Source organism: Thunnus thynnus, chromosome 11 (assembly GCF_963924715.1).
Source record: "Thunnus thynnus chromosome 11, fThuThy2.1, whole genome shotgun sequence".
NCBI lineage: Eukaryota > Metazoa > Chordata > Actinopteri > Scombriformes > Scombridae > Thunnus > Thunnus thynnus.
Genome location: NC_089527.1, coordinates 20,294,556 through 20,309,187, shown reverse-complemented (window position 1 = coordinate 20,309,187; position 14,632 = coordinate 20,294,556). Strand labels below are relative to the sequence as shown.

The 14,632-nt window shown below is 38.2% G+C and overlaps 1 protein-coding gene across 1 annotated transcript; it reads left to right on the top strand.

Annotated features, from left to right (window-relative positions):
* The first annotated feature begins 755 nt into the window (after positions 1-755).
* cog3 (component of oligomeric golgi complex 3) lies at positions 756-14,624 on the top strand. Its single transcript, XM_067603674.1, has 23 exons — positions 756-1,010; positions 1,272-1,418; positions 1,510-1,571; positions 2,780-2,945; positions 3,456-3,530; positions 4,020-4,112; positions 5,174-5,299; positions 5,426-5,506; positions 5,630-5,673; positions 6,007-6,133; positions 6,800-6,891; positions 7,195-7,334; positions 8,130-8,290; positions 9,035-9,143; positions 9,251-9,369; positions 9,469-9,558; positions 10,194-10,314; positions 10,611-10,699; positions 10,823-10,957; positions 11,373-11,448; positions 11,577-11,704; positions 13,511-13,609; positions 13,751-14,624. The coding sequence occupies exons 1-23, from the start codon at positions 843-845 to the stop codon at positions 13,778-13,780; spliced, it is 2,478 nt and encodes an 825-aa protein (XP_067459775.1). The 5' UTR covers positions 756-842; the 3' UTR covers positions 13,781-14,624.
* Positions 14,625-14,632: the final 8 nt, after the last annotated feature.

The window sequence follows — 14,632 nt, the reverse complement described above, 5'->3', positions numbered from 1 at the left end:
CATATTTGCATTTTTTTCTTTTTGTTCTGGGGGAGTTTTGAGAGGTCTAACAGGGTGTTTAATCTCTCTGGGGTCTAATCGACCCCAACTATAAGCAACATCACTGTGTGGGATAACATACTGTTCATTTCTTTATCTGTGATAGACTTTTTGGCAAACAAAAGAATGTGACATATGTATATGTTATATTTCCTTATTTGGTATAATAAAAAATATGATCATTTACTTATTCTGTTATCCTCATCAAATAGAAGCCCACTCTGTGGCCGAAGGAAAGAAGAGTTACCACTTCAATACATTTTCTACATATTAGGTTTTAATTGGTCAGTGGAAAAGAAAAGAAATATTCTGAGGGAAATAATTGGTTGATTTCTCAATTATTGTTCCTATTTCTTCACACATACAGAATTGTGCCAAACAATAAGGAAGTAAAGCATATGCCAACTAAAACATTTGATTAAAATTTCCTCGAGGATCGTGTATAAACGGTAACCCTAGATTTGCGAAAGATCTCGCGAGAGTGATAATTTTAACCCAAACCATGATGTTTTCCTAACCCTAACCAAGTACTTTTTTGTTTTTTTGTGCCTAACCATAACCAGACCTTAACCACAGTGTTGTCACATCATAAAACATAATTATTTTGTACAGCGTACACAGCGAAGAAACAACGCGTGCAGTCTCGCGAGAGTTTCACAAATATAGGGTAACCATCAAGACCACGATCAAACCCAAACCACTTCATCAAACCCCGCCCCCGCTCCCGGAACAGGAAGTATGGAGTGCCACTGCTGCCTCTGCTGACCTGCTGACGTTGGTGCTGCTGTCTGTTCAGAGTGACGATGGCGTCCACAGACCAGTCCCTCCTGGATCTAACAGATAAAGAAACCCGGGAGAAACTGTCATTATGGGATCGCCGCACCGATGCCATGGCTCCCCTCACGGAGAAACAAACGGACTCTGTGCTGGAGATCCGAACCGCCGCTGAAACGCTCTCTGTCCCGTCAGAGGTAAGATGTGAGACAGCTAAACAGCTAAACAGCTAACAGTATTGCTAACTGACTTTATAACGCCAGCCAGGAGAACTAAACCCACAAGCCACCTGTGTGTGAACACTTCCCTGCTATGTAAACAGGATATTAAAGTTGATATATCACTGAATGCTAGTTTGTATGCTAAGTAACTTGCACTCCGCCACGTCAGGCATCCAGACAGCTTCGTACGAAGGCTAGCCTGTGTACAAACAGCCCTGACTGTTTTGTTTTGCGCAGCTACCCATCGAGGACCTGTGCAGCCTCTCTTCTCGGTCCCTGCAGTCTCCTTTCACAGCGACTGTGCCCGCCTCAACAGAGGACGTCCTGCTCAAGGGTTTCCAGATGCTTGACATGGACAGTGACAGGATAGAAACCGCACAGCAGGTGACCTTACAGGCGCTGTATCCAGTCACACATACTGCTCCACAATAATATGCATGGTTGTAATGTAATGTGATGCCAATTTGTGTTGCAGTTTTTTGCCTGGTTTGCCAAGTTACAGGCAAACATGGACCAGGACGAGAGCGCAAAATACAGGTGCATTAATGTTAAAAGTGATTCAGACTAGAGATGCACCGATACTAATATCAGTCCAATACTGACTCAAATAGCTGGATTGTGTATTGGTGACAATGGCCGATCTGGTATTGATGTGGATACCATAACTTTAATATATAACAATTCAGTAAAATTATGTCTATGCATTTATTTGTTACATTTTGATTAACAAAGTTGGGAAAGCAATGTTTAAGTCAAGCCTGATTTTGCCTTACACATAAAATAATGATCCCAGTCTCTCTTATTAATTGAACACTGGTATCGAGTCGGTACTTGGTATCGGCTGATACTCAGATCCCAGATATTGGTGTCGGTATCAGGGCTGAAAAAGTGGGATCGGTGCATCCCTAATTCACACTAGATTGTAGTGTCATACTGTGGGCATTGGTTTAGGGCTGCAACTAATGATTGTTTTCATTATTGATTAATCTGACAATTATTTTCCCGGTTAATCGATTAGCTGTTTCTGAAACCAGAAATTATTCATATTTGAGAAACTGGAACCAGAGAATTTTCTTTTTCTTCAAGAATGACTCCAAACGATTAATCGATTATCAAAATAGCTGGAGTTTAATTTAATAGTTGGCAACTAATCGATTAATCGACCAATCGTTGCAGCTCTACATTGGTTGGATGCTTGTTTAGAGGAGCTTTAGAGAAAGGTTTCTTGAGAAGGTAAATGAGTAAAAATCCACTTAGGAAAGAAAAGAGAATTTTATTTATATATCATAGCAACACATAATTACCAGTAAACTCAACATGTGTTACATTAAAATGCACTTGCAAAGACCTTCCTACTCAAATATGGAAAATAACCCTCATCAGCCCCACAGACATAAACCATAGACACACACACAGCACTCATCATAAGCCTGTGAAAATAGAAATGTGAGAATTTTGAGTTTACTTTTGTATGTGGGCACAGTTATGACAGATCATCAGACAGTTCATTCTACAGAGTAGGAGTAAAATAAAGGCTTCTGGCAGAAATTTGCTGCAGCGCTGCTGTGTTTGGGTAAAACTTTCCTTCTTATCTCCTAGCAACACCCCAATAAGTGATGTTACAGCAGGTATTTTGCCTTTGACATCTGGTGGAACACATCAGCTGTGACATTACTGTTGCGGGTTCAGCCTTCACTGCATTGTCCGTCTTTAGGTAAACAAACAGATGTCTACTTTCCCTTCAGGAAAACCAGAGATGATCTAAACTGTTACCAGGAGCAATGCGATGCTATTCTGAAAGATGTCAGTGCAGCTCTGGAGCAGTTGGACTCCCTCCAGAAACAGTACCTGTTTGTGTCCAATAAAACAGGCACATTACATGAGGCCTGTGAACAACTCCTAAAAGAACAAGTAAGTTGCACACTCTCCTATCAACTGTAAACCAAAGCTTTATTGACATGACAACCTGATTTGAATGTATTTTTCTTACAGTCCAGAACAGACTTATTAGTATTTACGAACATGAGCCTCCATCTCAAACCTTGAAACGTACGATTTTGACTTAACTGTGTAAAAACAACTGTAGAAACATCCAAAGGGGCCACTGAGGACGAAATACTTTACACTATATCTAGATTAGAACAGCATGACATGGTTAAAACCTGAATATAAAAACACTAGCAAGCACTCTGAAGGTCAAAAAATCTGTCTGCTGCTCATTCCCTCTGTGATATATTTAATACCTTCTCGACTCTGCGGTTTTCATTCTTCTGTTGTTTCTTGTTTTTTTTTTTTTCCAACTCCTGCAAATAGATGTTCATGTTCGTAAATATATGTAGATTGGACCAGGAACTTGAGCTGAAATTACACTGTCACGCTGTATTGTGTCAACTGTGCTTTGTTGTTTTTCTCTCTTTGCAGGCAGAGCTTGTTGACCTGGCAGAGAGCATACAGCAGAAACTGTCATATTTTAATGAGTTAGAAAACATAAACACGGTAAGCTGGGTTTCTTGTTTGTCCGTCATCTTGAAACATTTGACAACAAAATTTGTGTGCATTGGAAATTAATTGAATATTTATTATCATTAAGGATCGTCAGTTATGTTTCCAGATTGAAAATCTTATTAAAAAAAACAAAAACTTGGATGTTAATTATATTTCCTTCTCTCTAAAGAGCTTTATGACCGTGTACTCCAACTCCAACAATGTAGTCCAACTTTATTGTCTTTTTCATCACTATCTACTGTTTCTTTCCCTGAATAAGACATGAGATTTTGTCTCACCTGATCCACAAAACTTTTAATCATATTAACTTATATAAATATAATAAGTAAAAGTTGTAAATCAGTCTGGCGTCAAATTAAAAGCAACACGTTTCTAGCAGTGCAAACTTTGCCAAATGAAAAGAAAAAGAGCTGGAAGATTATAATGAATTTGTTTAAATTAGCAAAAACTTCACACTTGGCTTTCTCTCTGTCTTCACAGAAACTGAACTCACCGACCTTGTCTGTAAATAGTGAAGGTTTTATTCCGATGCTGTCTAAATTGGATGACTGCATTGAATATGTTTCTTCGCATGTAAGTAGCTTTCACTCTAATCAGTATCTCAGTTCTTTTTGTGCAGATCTCATCTTACCTTTTAAACTAATGAATGAAAAAAGTAACTAAGCACTAGATAATGTTTTAGGTAGTAAAAGTGTTTGAATACCTTCTATGTAATGAAGCTTGTTCATGACCCCCACTCACCCCCTTACATCAGTCTGGCATTAAATGAATACTGTTTGATGTTATACAGTTTTGTTTTACAATTGGTTACACATTTCTCTATAATGAGTTCACTTTTTCGAAACTCTTGCCACAGCTCCCTTTACCAACATGCAGCACAAATATTCAAAATGCACTAATCCAACAAAAACAACGATACACATCTCAGAATCAACTCGTACCATAACTCTAATGACACTGACATTTGTCTCTCATAACACAAAGACCACAACCACTTGCATTACCATATGTATCAATATTGTGTTTGAAGAAGCTTTTTTAAAATTTTATTTATTTATTTATTTATTTATTGATTGATTGATTGATTGATTGATTGAATAAATGTAGATTTCATTACAAAAAAGGTACCTCTTTACTGCATGGATTGTGTTATCTTACGGTATATGTTACAGAAATTCTGCTTTATACTTTACTAGGCTTTATTTTTCTAAAGTAAAGTTATTCCAGGACTACAAAACAAAACAAACTTTCCACTTCCACGAGGAAAATAATTGTTTTTTTTGTTTGTTTTGATATAGCAAATTGCAGTCTTATTTACAGTGTTTTTTTGTTATGTTAGGTTTTGAACGTAATTTTAGCAGTTTTTAAAGTAGGATGTAAACATGCAAAATGGACTGTAAATGAGTTTGAGTGAGAAAACAATTCATGAGATTTGTCATGAAGTCCACAATGACTGTTGCTGACTGTGAAAAGTTCAGAAGTGATTTCAGCATTGAGAAATGTGTGTAATCAAAAACCTGTAATTGCAGAACTGTGCTAATACCTGTAGTGTGATCTATAGATAGGATTATATATTGTATGTGACCACTATGAAAGATGTCTAACGCTTTTTTTTAAATCTCTATCATTTGCAGCCCAATTTCAAAGACTATCCAGTTTATCTGGCCAAGTTTAAACAATGTCTTTCCAAAGCTATGCACTTCATGAAGATCCACATCGTAAACACTATACAGAATCTCACAAGCCAATTAACAAAAAGGGTAAGAAAAAGACACAAATCCTCCACAACAGTCAAGAACAACAGTATGTACAGAGGCATACAATAGATAGTTGTATGCGCCTAATCCAATATCAGTACTTGAGTCTATTTTTTTTTGTTTCCTCAGGATCCAATGGGTTTGACCAATGCAGACAATGCCTTTACACTTTACTACGTTAAGTTTAGAGCAGTTGCACCGAAAGTTAGAGTGAGTATAATGTGTTTTTCTTTGGTTTGTTTTTGTTACCCACAGAATACGCATAGAGAATTCTCTGTAATAAAATGACAGATAAGCTTAGGGTACACTGACATTTTTTTTTTTCTCTTTCAGTCACTGATTGAACAGATTGAACAGCGAGCAGAGAAGATTCCAGAGTGAGTGTTGCTATTTGTCCAGAATAAAGAAGCAACCTACTGTGTGTATATATATGTGTATATGTGTATGTATGTATGTGTATATATATATATATATATATGTGTATATGTGTATGTATGTATGTATGTATGTGTATATATATATATATATATATATATATATATATATATATATATATATATATATATATATATATATATATATATATACATACATATATATATATATATATATATACATATATATATATATATATACATATATATATATAATGTTTTCTCTAGAGTTTCTGTGCTACATTAACTAATCCCTCCTTCTATTGATATGAGCAGGTACAGTCAACTCTTAGATGAAATCCACCAGTGCTACCTTGACCAGAGAGAGCAGCTCCTCAGTCCCAGCATCACATCCACCATTACTGAGCTGACCAACCAAAACAGCAAAGACCACTGTGCTCTGGTAAGGCATGACTAGCTGAAAGCAGAGTTGCCCTTTGGATATAGTCAGATGACATTTGAGCTTGCAGAGAATGCACAGTATGGACTCTAGGATATTTTCTGGAGTATTTGTTACAGACACTAAGCCGTGCTCATGATAGATGAGTATAACCTGAGATTGTGTGCAGCAGGCATCCATATCCCATTCCTGTTTTGTTCACCATTGAATTGCTGTGCAGAGCATTGACGTTGTTTATATACACTCAGTCATACCTCATCTATAAAGCTATTGTGTTCCTGCAGTGCAACTGTTTAAAAGTTCAACATATTAATAGTGAAGTATTTTCATTTTAATGTGAGATTTCAGCCAGAACTGATTCAATTTCAGCACCAGGACAGACTGCGTATTTTAATGTTGTTCCGGCAATTAAAAACACCACTCACTAATTGGCTTGATGGGGATTCAGTAATTAAAGGTCATTTCATGCAATGAGACGTCATAACAGCCACATCACCTGTCCAAGCTTTTTTTTTTTTTTTTTTAATGAAAGGTTATGCATCTTGTTAAGGATGGCTGTAATGGGGGGACCTGCATCATTTATTGGGAAGGATGTGTTTCCTTGTTTGAAGGTGTGCCAGAGTGTTTTATAGACACTGCAGCGGGTGATCATTATGTGTATTTATGCAGGTCCGCAGTGGCTGTGCCTTTATGGTTCACGTGTGCCAGGATGAACACCAGCTATACAACGAGTTCTTCTCGAAACCTACACCCAAACTAGAGTGAGTAGCACCCACCTCGCTGGCATCAAGAGTCACCTTTTAGCCCACACACAGGCACGATGTGTTTGTTTAAGGCGTGACTCGAGCCTGTTTCTGTCGTACTAGGTTACACTTATGTACTTATGATGTGTTTAGTGTTTGAAATACCAGTTGATGCACCATGGGTAAACGCATTGTATGACCATCTAAAAGCAAAAAAAAAGTTACATGATGCAAATTAATTTTTAGCCATTACTGTGTCACATATCACTTGAGAAAGCCACATAAATAACCTTAACTTTAACAATGTTTAATCTCTGACAGCGAGCTGTTAGAGAAGTTATGTTTGTCGCTGTACGATGTCCTCCGGCCTCTTATCATCCACATCATCCACCTGGAAACTCTGTCTGAGCTCTGCGGTATTCTCAAAAATGAGATGCTGGAAGACCACGTTCATAACAACGGTAGGTTAGAGCTTTTGTTCTCCTCAAAGTTTCTCAAATGTCACATAGGGTGTTTGAAATTGTGTTATCAAAATGCAGGTGATGCAGGCAGTCCAATGAAAAGGTTTGGACACTCGTTGACTTAATGACAGGTTGTTGTTCTCCAAAATTGTCTTTCAGTTGAAATTATTTGAACTTCTTTTGGCTTGTTTTGTGTATCACTAAAGAAAAAAGAAAAATATACTTTTCAAAAATGAATGAGCTGCAAATAAATGAAAAATAAGGCACTCACAAATATCCACTTGCATCATCAGGGCTTATTTTTATCAGTGAGAAATGTTTCGTCTGATTGTAACTACAGGTCTTGAGCACTCATTTAATTTTTGGCTAACAAAAAAAACTGTAGAGGTTCACTGATTAATTTCATTGGATTCAGGTCCTCCAGATTTAACGTTGCTCATCCAGAATTACAAAGGGGTGCTAGTCCAATTTAGTGGGTTGGTATCTGAGAGTAGAAACTCCAGAGAAAGCATGTACTTTTGGAAAAACAAAAGGAATATAATATTTTTTTCTTTAAAACATGAAGTCTTTTCATGCTACAGTACCCTGCTTTTTGGTTCTCATTCACCAGTTCTGATATTCACATCATGACCGTACCGTATCCAACATCACTCTACATCAAGCATATACCTCAGACTCGAAAGGATTTGTGTCTGTTCACATCAAAATGGACTAGAAAGGAAAGGTTGTTGTGATTTTAGAATTGGTCGAACTGTAAACTGACCTGTGTGTGTGTGTGTGTGTGCCTTTATGTAGCTTCTCAGTTGGGGGCCTTTGATGCAGTAGTGAAGCAGATGCTGGAGGATGTTCAGGAGAGGCTGGTCTACAGGACTCACATTTACATCCAGACTGATATTACAGGCTACAACCCAGCTCCAGGGGATCTGGCTTATCCTGAAAAACTGGAGATGATGGAGGTAAATAGTTTTAATATCCTCAGAAAGAAAACATCCACCAATTGTAACCAGTTGGCTTCTACTCAGCCAGCTTTTACACAACATGTAAAATGTCAAAAATAATGAAAAATGCCCATCACATGTTCCCAGAGCCAAAGGTAATGTTTTCAAAATGCTTGTAATTTCTGACAATAGGAGCAAATCCTCACATTGGAGAAGCCAGAAACTGAATGTTTGGCTTTTTTGCTTGACAAATGACATAATAATTTATCAAAAACGTATCATCTCAGCAATAAATGCAATCACTTGAAATCGATTGTATCTAAAATTGTTGTTCGTCTTATTAATGTGGCAAAAGGAATCTCAAAAAGTGCTCTGGTGTTATCCAAAGTGAAGCAAGTCTTTATGTATTAAGTTGAATAATGTAACTTCAAGGTTGCAGAAGGACTTTGGGCTTGTGAATGTCTGCACTTGTAGTTAAATATGCCTTTGAGTCTTAACTAATGTTCAAGAGCCCTTTAAATGTGTTGCTTGTACACTATTTTCTCAATGTCAAGAGCAAGTGTGTGCTCTGATATTTCTTTGTATATTATTGTCATTCTTTCTGTCTTCAGACTTGTTTTGCGAGTTGATTTTTCTTTTATGTTAATTTAACCTTCAAGAACCTGGAGACCTCCCATTAGAGCAAATATGAGAGTCTTTCCATTATGTGTCACTTTATATCTTCTAGCTCTTGACTGTTTTTGTTGTTCTTGACATCAATAGAGAATCGCTCAGAGCTTGAAGGAAGAGCAAATGAAGCAGATGTCACAAGAATCCACGTTTTCTGATGTTCAGCTTGAGGATCCTGATGGCAGAAGAAATAGTAATGCTGGTACGTGTCTCCGGATTTTTGATACTTGCTTTTTTTCTTTTTTTACAACTTTCGGTGTTATTGTCATTTGCCTGATGGCTCTTTACCCATTTTTACAATGAATACAGGGAATGTAGAAGCATCACGCCTACAGACCTCCATCTCTCCTGCTGATCTGCACGGCATGTGGTACCCTACTGTCAGACGAACGCTGGTTTGTCTGTCCAAGCTTTACAGATGTATAGATGTGAGTCCTCAGTTCCTATTAGTTGCTAATATACTGATGTATCGTTTTCACATACTTTTGTATTTATGTTTCCTGTGTTGCTTATTGTGTCTTCTCCAGAGAGCAGTCTTCCAGGGTTTATCTCAAGAAGCCTTATCTGCCTGCATCCAGTCGCTTCTTAAAGCCTCTGATATCATCCTTAAAAACAAGGTCGGCACACATGGTTGAGAGTAGAGCATGGTTTTTGTATTTTTACTGAACTTTTCTCTTTTATTATTATAAAAATAGCTGGAAATATGCCTTTTGTTTGACATAGTAAACAAGATCAGTTCCATTTTTTAATTAAAATGTGTTCTCTTTCATTTAAATTCCTTCAGGCAACAGATTGTTTAACGAAAGCAGCTGGGATGTCATTTAAAAGTTTATTTTAATGGGTGCTTTATTATGCTCTACAAAGCGTTCAGCAGACCATCCTTTATTTATTCTCACACCTTCAAATTTGCTGTCAATATCAGCGGTAACTGGCCCGTTTCAACCTCGCGCTTCAAATTAATGCAGCAACATCAATCTCAGAGGACGTGTTTCCTCCCCGTGTTGATGATGTCTTTTTCCAATGTTTTAGTCACTAGCTGAGCGATAAATGGTTTCAGCTTCCTTTTTTTTGTCACAGTAATGTGTCCCTTTCCAGCTATGGTTAATCAGGAGTTATTAATTAGACATATTCCCTTATCGCCTCTAAGCCTGCGCTTTTTATGTTCTCTGTAGCTCGGATAGTCAGCAGATGCCCTTTTGTGTTGGCAGCCTGCAGTGTGGATTTTAACAGTGTGCTATCATTTTTTCTGTAGACGCAAATAGATGGGCAACTTTTCCTGATCAAGCACCTGCTAATAATGCGTGAACAGATTGCTCCATTTCACACCGACTTTGCCATCAAGGAAATCTCACTAGACCTGAAGAAAACTCGGGGTAAGATAATTAAAGGTGGAGGGAACATTGATGTTCAGCTCCATAAAGCCAGTCATTACATTCTCATGCTCATTAAGCAACTTGTGCCTATCGCATGCACCGGTGGCAACAATTAATGTGGAAATTACAGTGTAATCCAACACCATAATGTACATTAACCGATGGCTCACAGGGCAGATTCGCTCATCCTATCACCCTTATCTCATTCAAGGTCATGTTAAATTTGTAGCACTAGAGGGCACTCTAATTCTACAACCCAGCTCAGATTTAATCTCTTTGTATTTTTTTTTGTCAAGACGCTGCCTTCAAAATCCTGAACCCTAAGGCTGTTCCCAAATTCTTCCGACTCAACAGTCACAACGCCATACTTGAATTCCTTTTGGAGGTAGTGTTTTTATTTTTTTCCCTTTTTTATTAAAACATACCATACACTTTATACACTTTGATAGCTCCTGCCAAGGGAACTGCCACTTGATAGTACTAAACCCTTTTTCTCTGTGGCCCCTAGGGAACACCAGAGATAAAGGAGCACTACATCGACTCTAAGAAGGATGTGGACCGACACCTGAAGTTCAGCTGTGAGCAGTTTATTCAGCAGCAGACTCAGATCTTTGTTGGGAACCTTGAGGAGTTTCTGACCAAGGTAACTGCTGAAGTGAATGCCGACTTTAGCCTCAGGCAACGACAGCACATTCTGACCTTCAGTTTTTCAGCTTTTACCTTTTAAAACCTTTAAGAAAAAAATAATTTGCGTATTCACTGATCACTGAAGGTCTGACAACTGTAGATAAAATGACTATTTTTCAACCAGGATATCTAATTCTGCTGCTAGTTTTTTATGGATGTGTTGATATCCTATTGTCTTCTGAATTCTTTCAATGCAGTAATTCTGTTTCAATAGTCATCCATTTTTTATCCAAAACAACTACTTATCTAATACAAGACTGAATTGAATTGACTAGATGGCTGGGTTCTTGTGCTTGTCTGCATGACTCACAGTACCACAAATTAAGTCATTATGAATTGTCTTGTTTTGTCTTGACTGTGTCTGCACTCAGGTTGCAGCTCTTAAAACCATGGCCATCCAGGGGGGTCCCACATACAGTCTGTCTCAGCAACCTTGGGCACAACCAGGTAGGTTTTATCTCAGGAAAGGCCACTGGCATCAAACTGCAATTCATCAAAACTTGTATAGCGCATGCTCGAGGGCATGTCAATGTTTTTGTTTTTTTTCTTAGTACTTTTTTTTTCCCTCCTTTCAGCAAAGATCAACGATATAGTGATGGCAACCTACCGGGTGATGAAGAGCAAGCTGCCAAGCACTTTACAGAGCATGTCCTTGTACTTGGCCAATAGAGACACAGAGTTCATCCTTTTCAAGCCTGTCCGGGTGGGTGGCAGAAACACTAGGGTGTAGCATGTACTGCATGAATCATTTTCTTTTTAAGTCATTGTTGAAGCTCAAAGAATCTTTTTATATGGCATTTACAAAGCTGGGATTGCATAATATAATGTAATATACATGTGTATTCACATGAAGAGCTGAACTCATAGGTAGAAAAGCATTTATTGTTTTTTCTTTATTCCTCAGTCACTGTGGTAAAAGACCAATGAGTTTGGGAGACAAAAAGGATTTAAATCCTATGTTTTGAATATTGGTCTTGAGGTGACCCTTTTTGTTTAAAGCAGCCATATTATACCCCTTTTACACAAGTTGACACAGTTCCCTGGGGTCTTTAATAAAATGTGTCTGACATGCATTGGTCAAAATACCACAAGGATCAAGCACCACAGTAGCCTTCTCATCCTGTCTAAACAGCCCTGTTTAGAACAGCTGGTTTGAGTGCCTGTCAGGCCCACCTCACCCCCCTCTTCCGTAGGGTGTGTTGGCTACTATGGCAACTGTTGAGCATGAACCCTGGAGCAACATGGCTGCCAGAGAAAACATAGCAGTGCAGCAAACACACAAAATACCTTGTGTTATTTGCGTGAGTTTGACAGCGGAATAATTTGTGTTTATTCGCCCCAAACAGCCAGCAAGCAACAGCAGACAGCTAGTCCTCAACCAGCGCCGAGATGTTACTGAAGCTCAGCCTGAATGAACCCAAAATTAACTTAGATTTTGCCGTGATTTAATTGCAAAAAACAGATTAAATAGATGCTGAAATAACTACATCATGATGCCGATTTATAAAAAGTCTGAATTCCTGCTGTCAGGTCTGTCTGCAAGATGACAAGCAAATAACTTTTAAAATGCTTGTTTTCTGAATGGAGTTCAGATTGATCAGAGCTATGCTAACATTGTAGCTGCTCCATAACTGCGTAACTTTAAAATTATATAAACTCATCAGCTTTTAAGGTGTTTATTATTGATGACAGCAGCTGAGCTGGTGTGTGACTCCGGTGTTCACTTAGCTCCGGCTAGATTGAGATTGTGAGATTGACTCACAAGAGTACAGAGCAAGCCAGCCCACACTAAACTGACTGGGTGGTCTTATTTCACAGTTTGTGTTAGTCGGCACATTAGAGATTCAAATATATACCCGCAAGCAATGAAAAAGTGAGTTTTCCATAATATGGCCCCTTTTAAATTTGGCCAGATTGAGCCTTTAACAATAAATTGTCACAATGATAATGCATACTAATAATAATAAAGTTTATTTGTGTAGCACTTCTCAAAACCAACATTACAAGGTGCTTCACACAAAGCAAACAAAAACAACAAGGCAAAATCACGGACATCAGAGAGAAAAATAATAAACATAAAAATTATTGTTAGGCCAGTTGATATAAATTAGTTTTAAGAGGAGATTTATAGAAGATGGTGAATAGGTATTGGTCATTCCAGAGCCACAGTCCCCTCTAGTCTTAATCTGGTTTTGGTACCAACCAGCAGGTCCTTATCTGAGGACCTCAGGCTGCGTGTAGGTCAGTAAGGGTAGAGAAACTCTAAAATGCAATATGAAGCCTAGTCATGAAGAGCTTTTAAAATAATTAATAAAATCTTAAAATCAATTCAAAAATAGTAGTTGGAGCTTGTTAAGTGTTTTTAGGTTTACTGTTCATGAAGGTGACAAGTGAAGCTGAATGAGAGACAAACCAAATTCTGCAGTTGAAATGGAAAGAAGTTAGTTTGGAAAGGTAGGCCGGACTAATTTCCCCTCCAGCATTCAGTAACATGATGTCTTTTCCACAGAATAACATTCAGCAGGTATTCCAACGACTGCACACTTTGCTTCAGGAGGAATACAGTGGAGAAGACCTTCAAATCATTGCATGTCCATCTATGGAGCAGGTACAGTACTGTGACTCAGCCAAAAGGCACAAGACATAGTTTTAATAATAGCAGTACTTGTTGAGAGCAACTTCAGCAGAGAAATGTTAAATAAGCAACTAAGTCATGGTGAGTACTCATTATTTTTTCCGTCTCTTTCAGATTAACCTGCTGCTGTCTGTGAATAAGTAATGCCCAAGTTCGACGTGGCGATGCTGGTGAACACCCCCCACCATAGCAATGTAATGTTGCAACTCCAGCTGTGACCAGGAGCTGTGAGATGGAGTAGGCAGGATGACCAGAGAGCGGCACCTGAGCTGCAATCTGAACTGAATGGTAACGGTAAAAAAAAGTCCTGCACAAGGCCAAAGATTTTGACTCAAGCAGCTATGAGTTTGTCGAGCAATTCATAACAAACTGCGAAGTGGAGGTTATTTCTTTGGGTACTGGGTTTAATATTTTATTTGACTAAGACTGAAGATGGTGTTGTGATTAGGGTCATGTAGGAGTAATCCATCTGTACATGAGTGGATTTGTGATCACAGTTGCATCTCTCCTAACACCAATTTATTTTGAATAAAAAGAATTAGCACACTGTGTGAGGGTGGATGGTGGGGGGTTGAGGGTTAGCAGGGTGAATTATGCCTGAGTGTTCAGACAAGGACACTTTGGGTGTGCAAATAGAGGAACTAAAGGGTTGTTCATCAGCCAGGTAGCTAATGGCCAGTAAGGGGGCTTGCATCCAGATGCCCAGATTCCCTTGATGGTTTTGGAAGGATACGAGGAGAAAAATGCTGCAAGATATTTTATTCGCCTATTTTTAAAATGTAACAGTCTTTGTAAGGTTCATTAAAACTCTACGGTTGCCTGTGCTACGTGATGCTCAGGTCCAACATGTTTCCTTCTCTGATCATAGAAAAATCTATACAGCTGTTCTTTACATGTCAGATGTTTTCTTAAAGATTCTTCCATAGTCTTCTTGTGGATTTTGTTAACTAATTGCAAATATGTAAAAAAAAAAAAAAAAAAGAAGAAATCTTATGT

What these genes read in the sequence shown, in the direction of transcription:
- cog3 (XM_067603674.1), top strand. Translation starts at nt 843, where the DNA reads ATGGCGTCCACAGACCAGTCCCTCCTGGATCTAACAGATAAAGAAACC. An exon ending in TTGAGGAGTTTCTGACCAAG is followed by an intron (nt 10,958 to 11,372) that starts GTAACTGCTGAA and finishes GTCTGCACTCAG; the next exon opens with GTTGCAGCTCTTAAAACCAT. An exon ending in GCAACCTTGGGCACAACCAG is followed by an intron (nt 11,449 to 11,576) that starts GTAGGTTTTATC and finishes CCCTCCTTTCAG; the next exon opens with CAAAGATCAACGATATAGTG.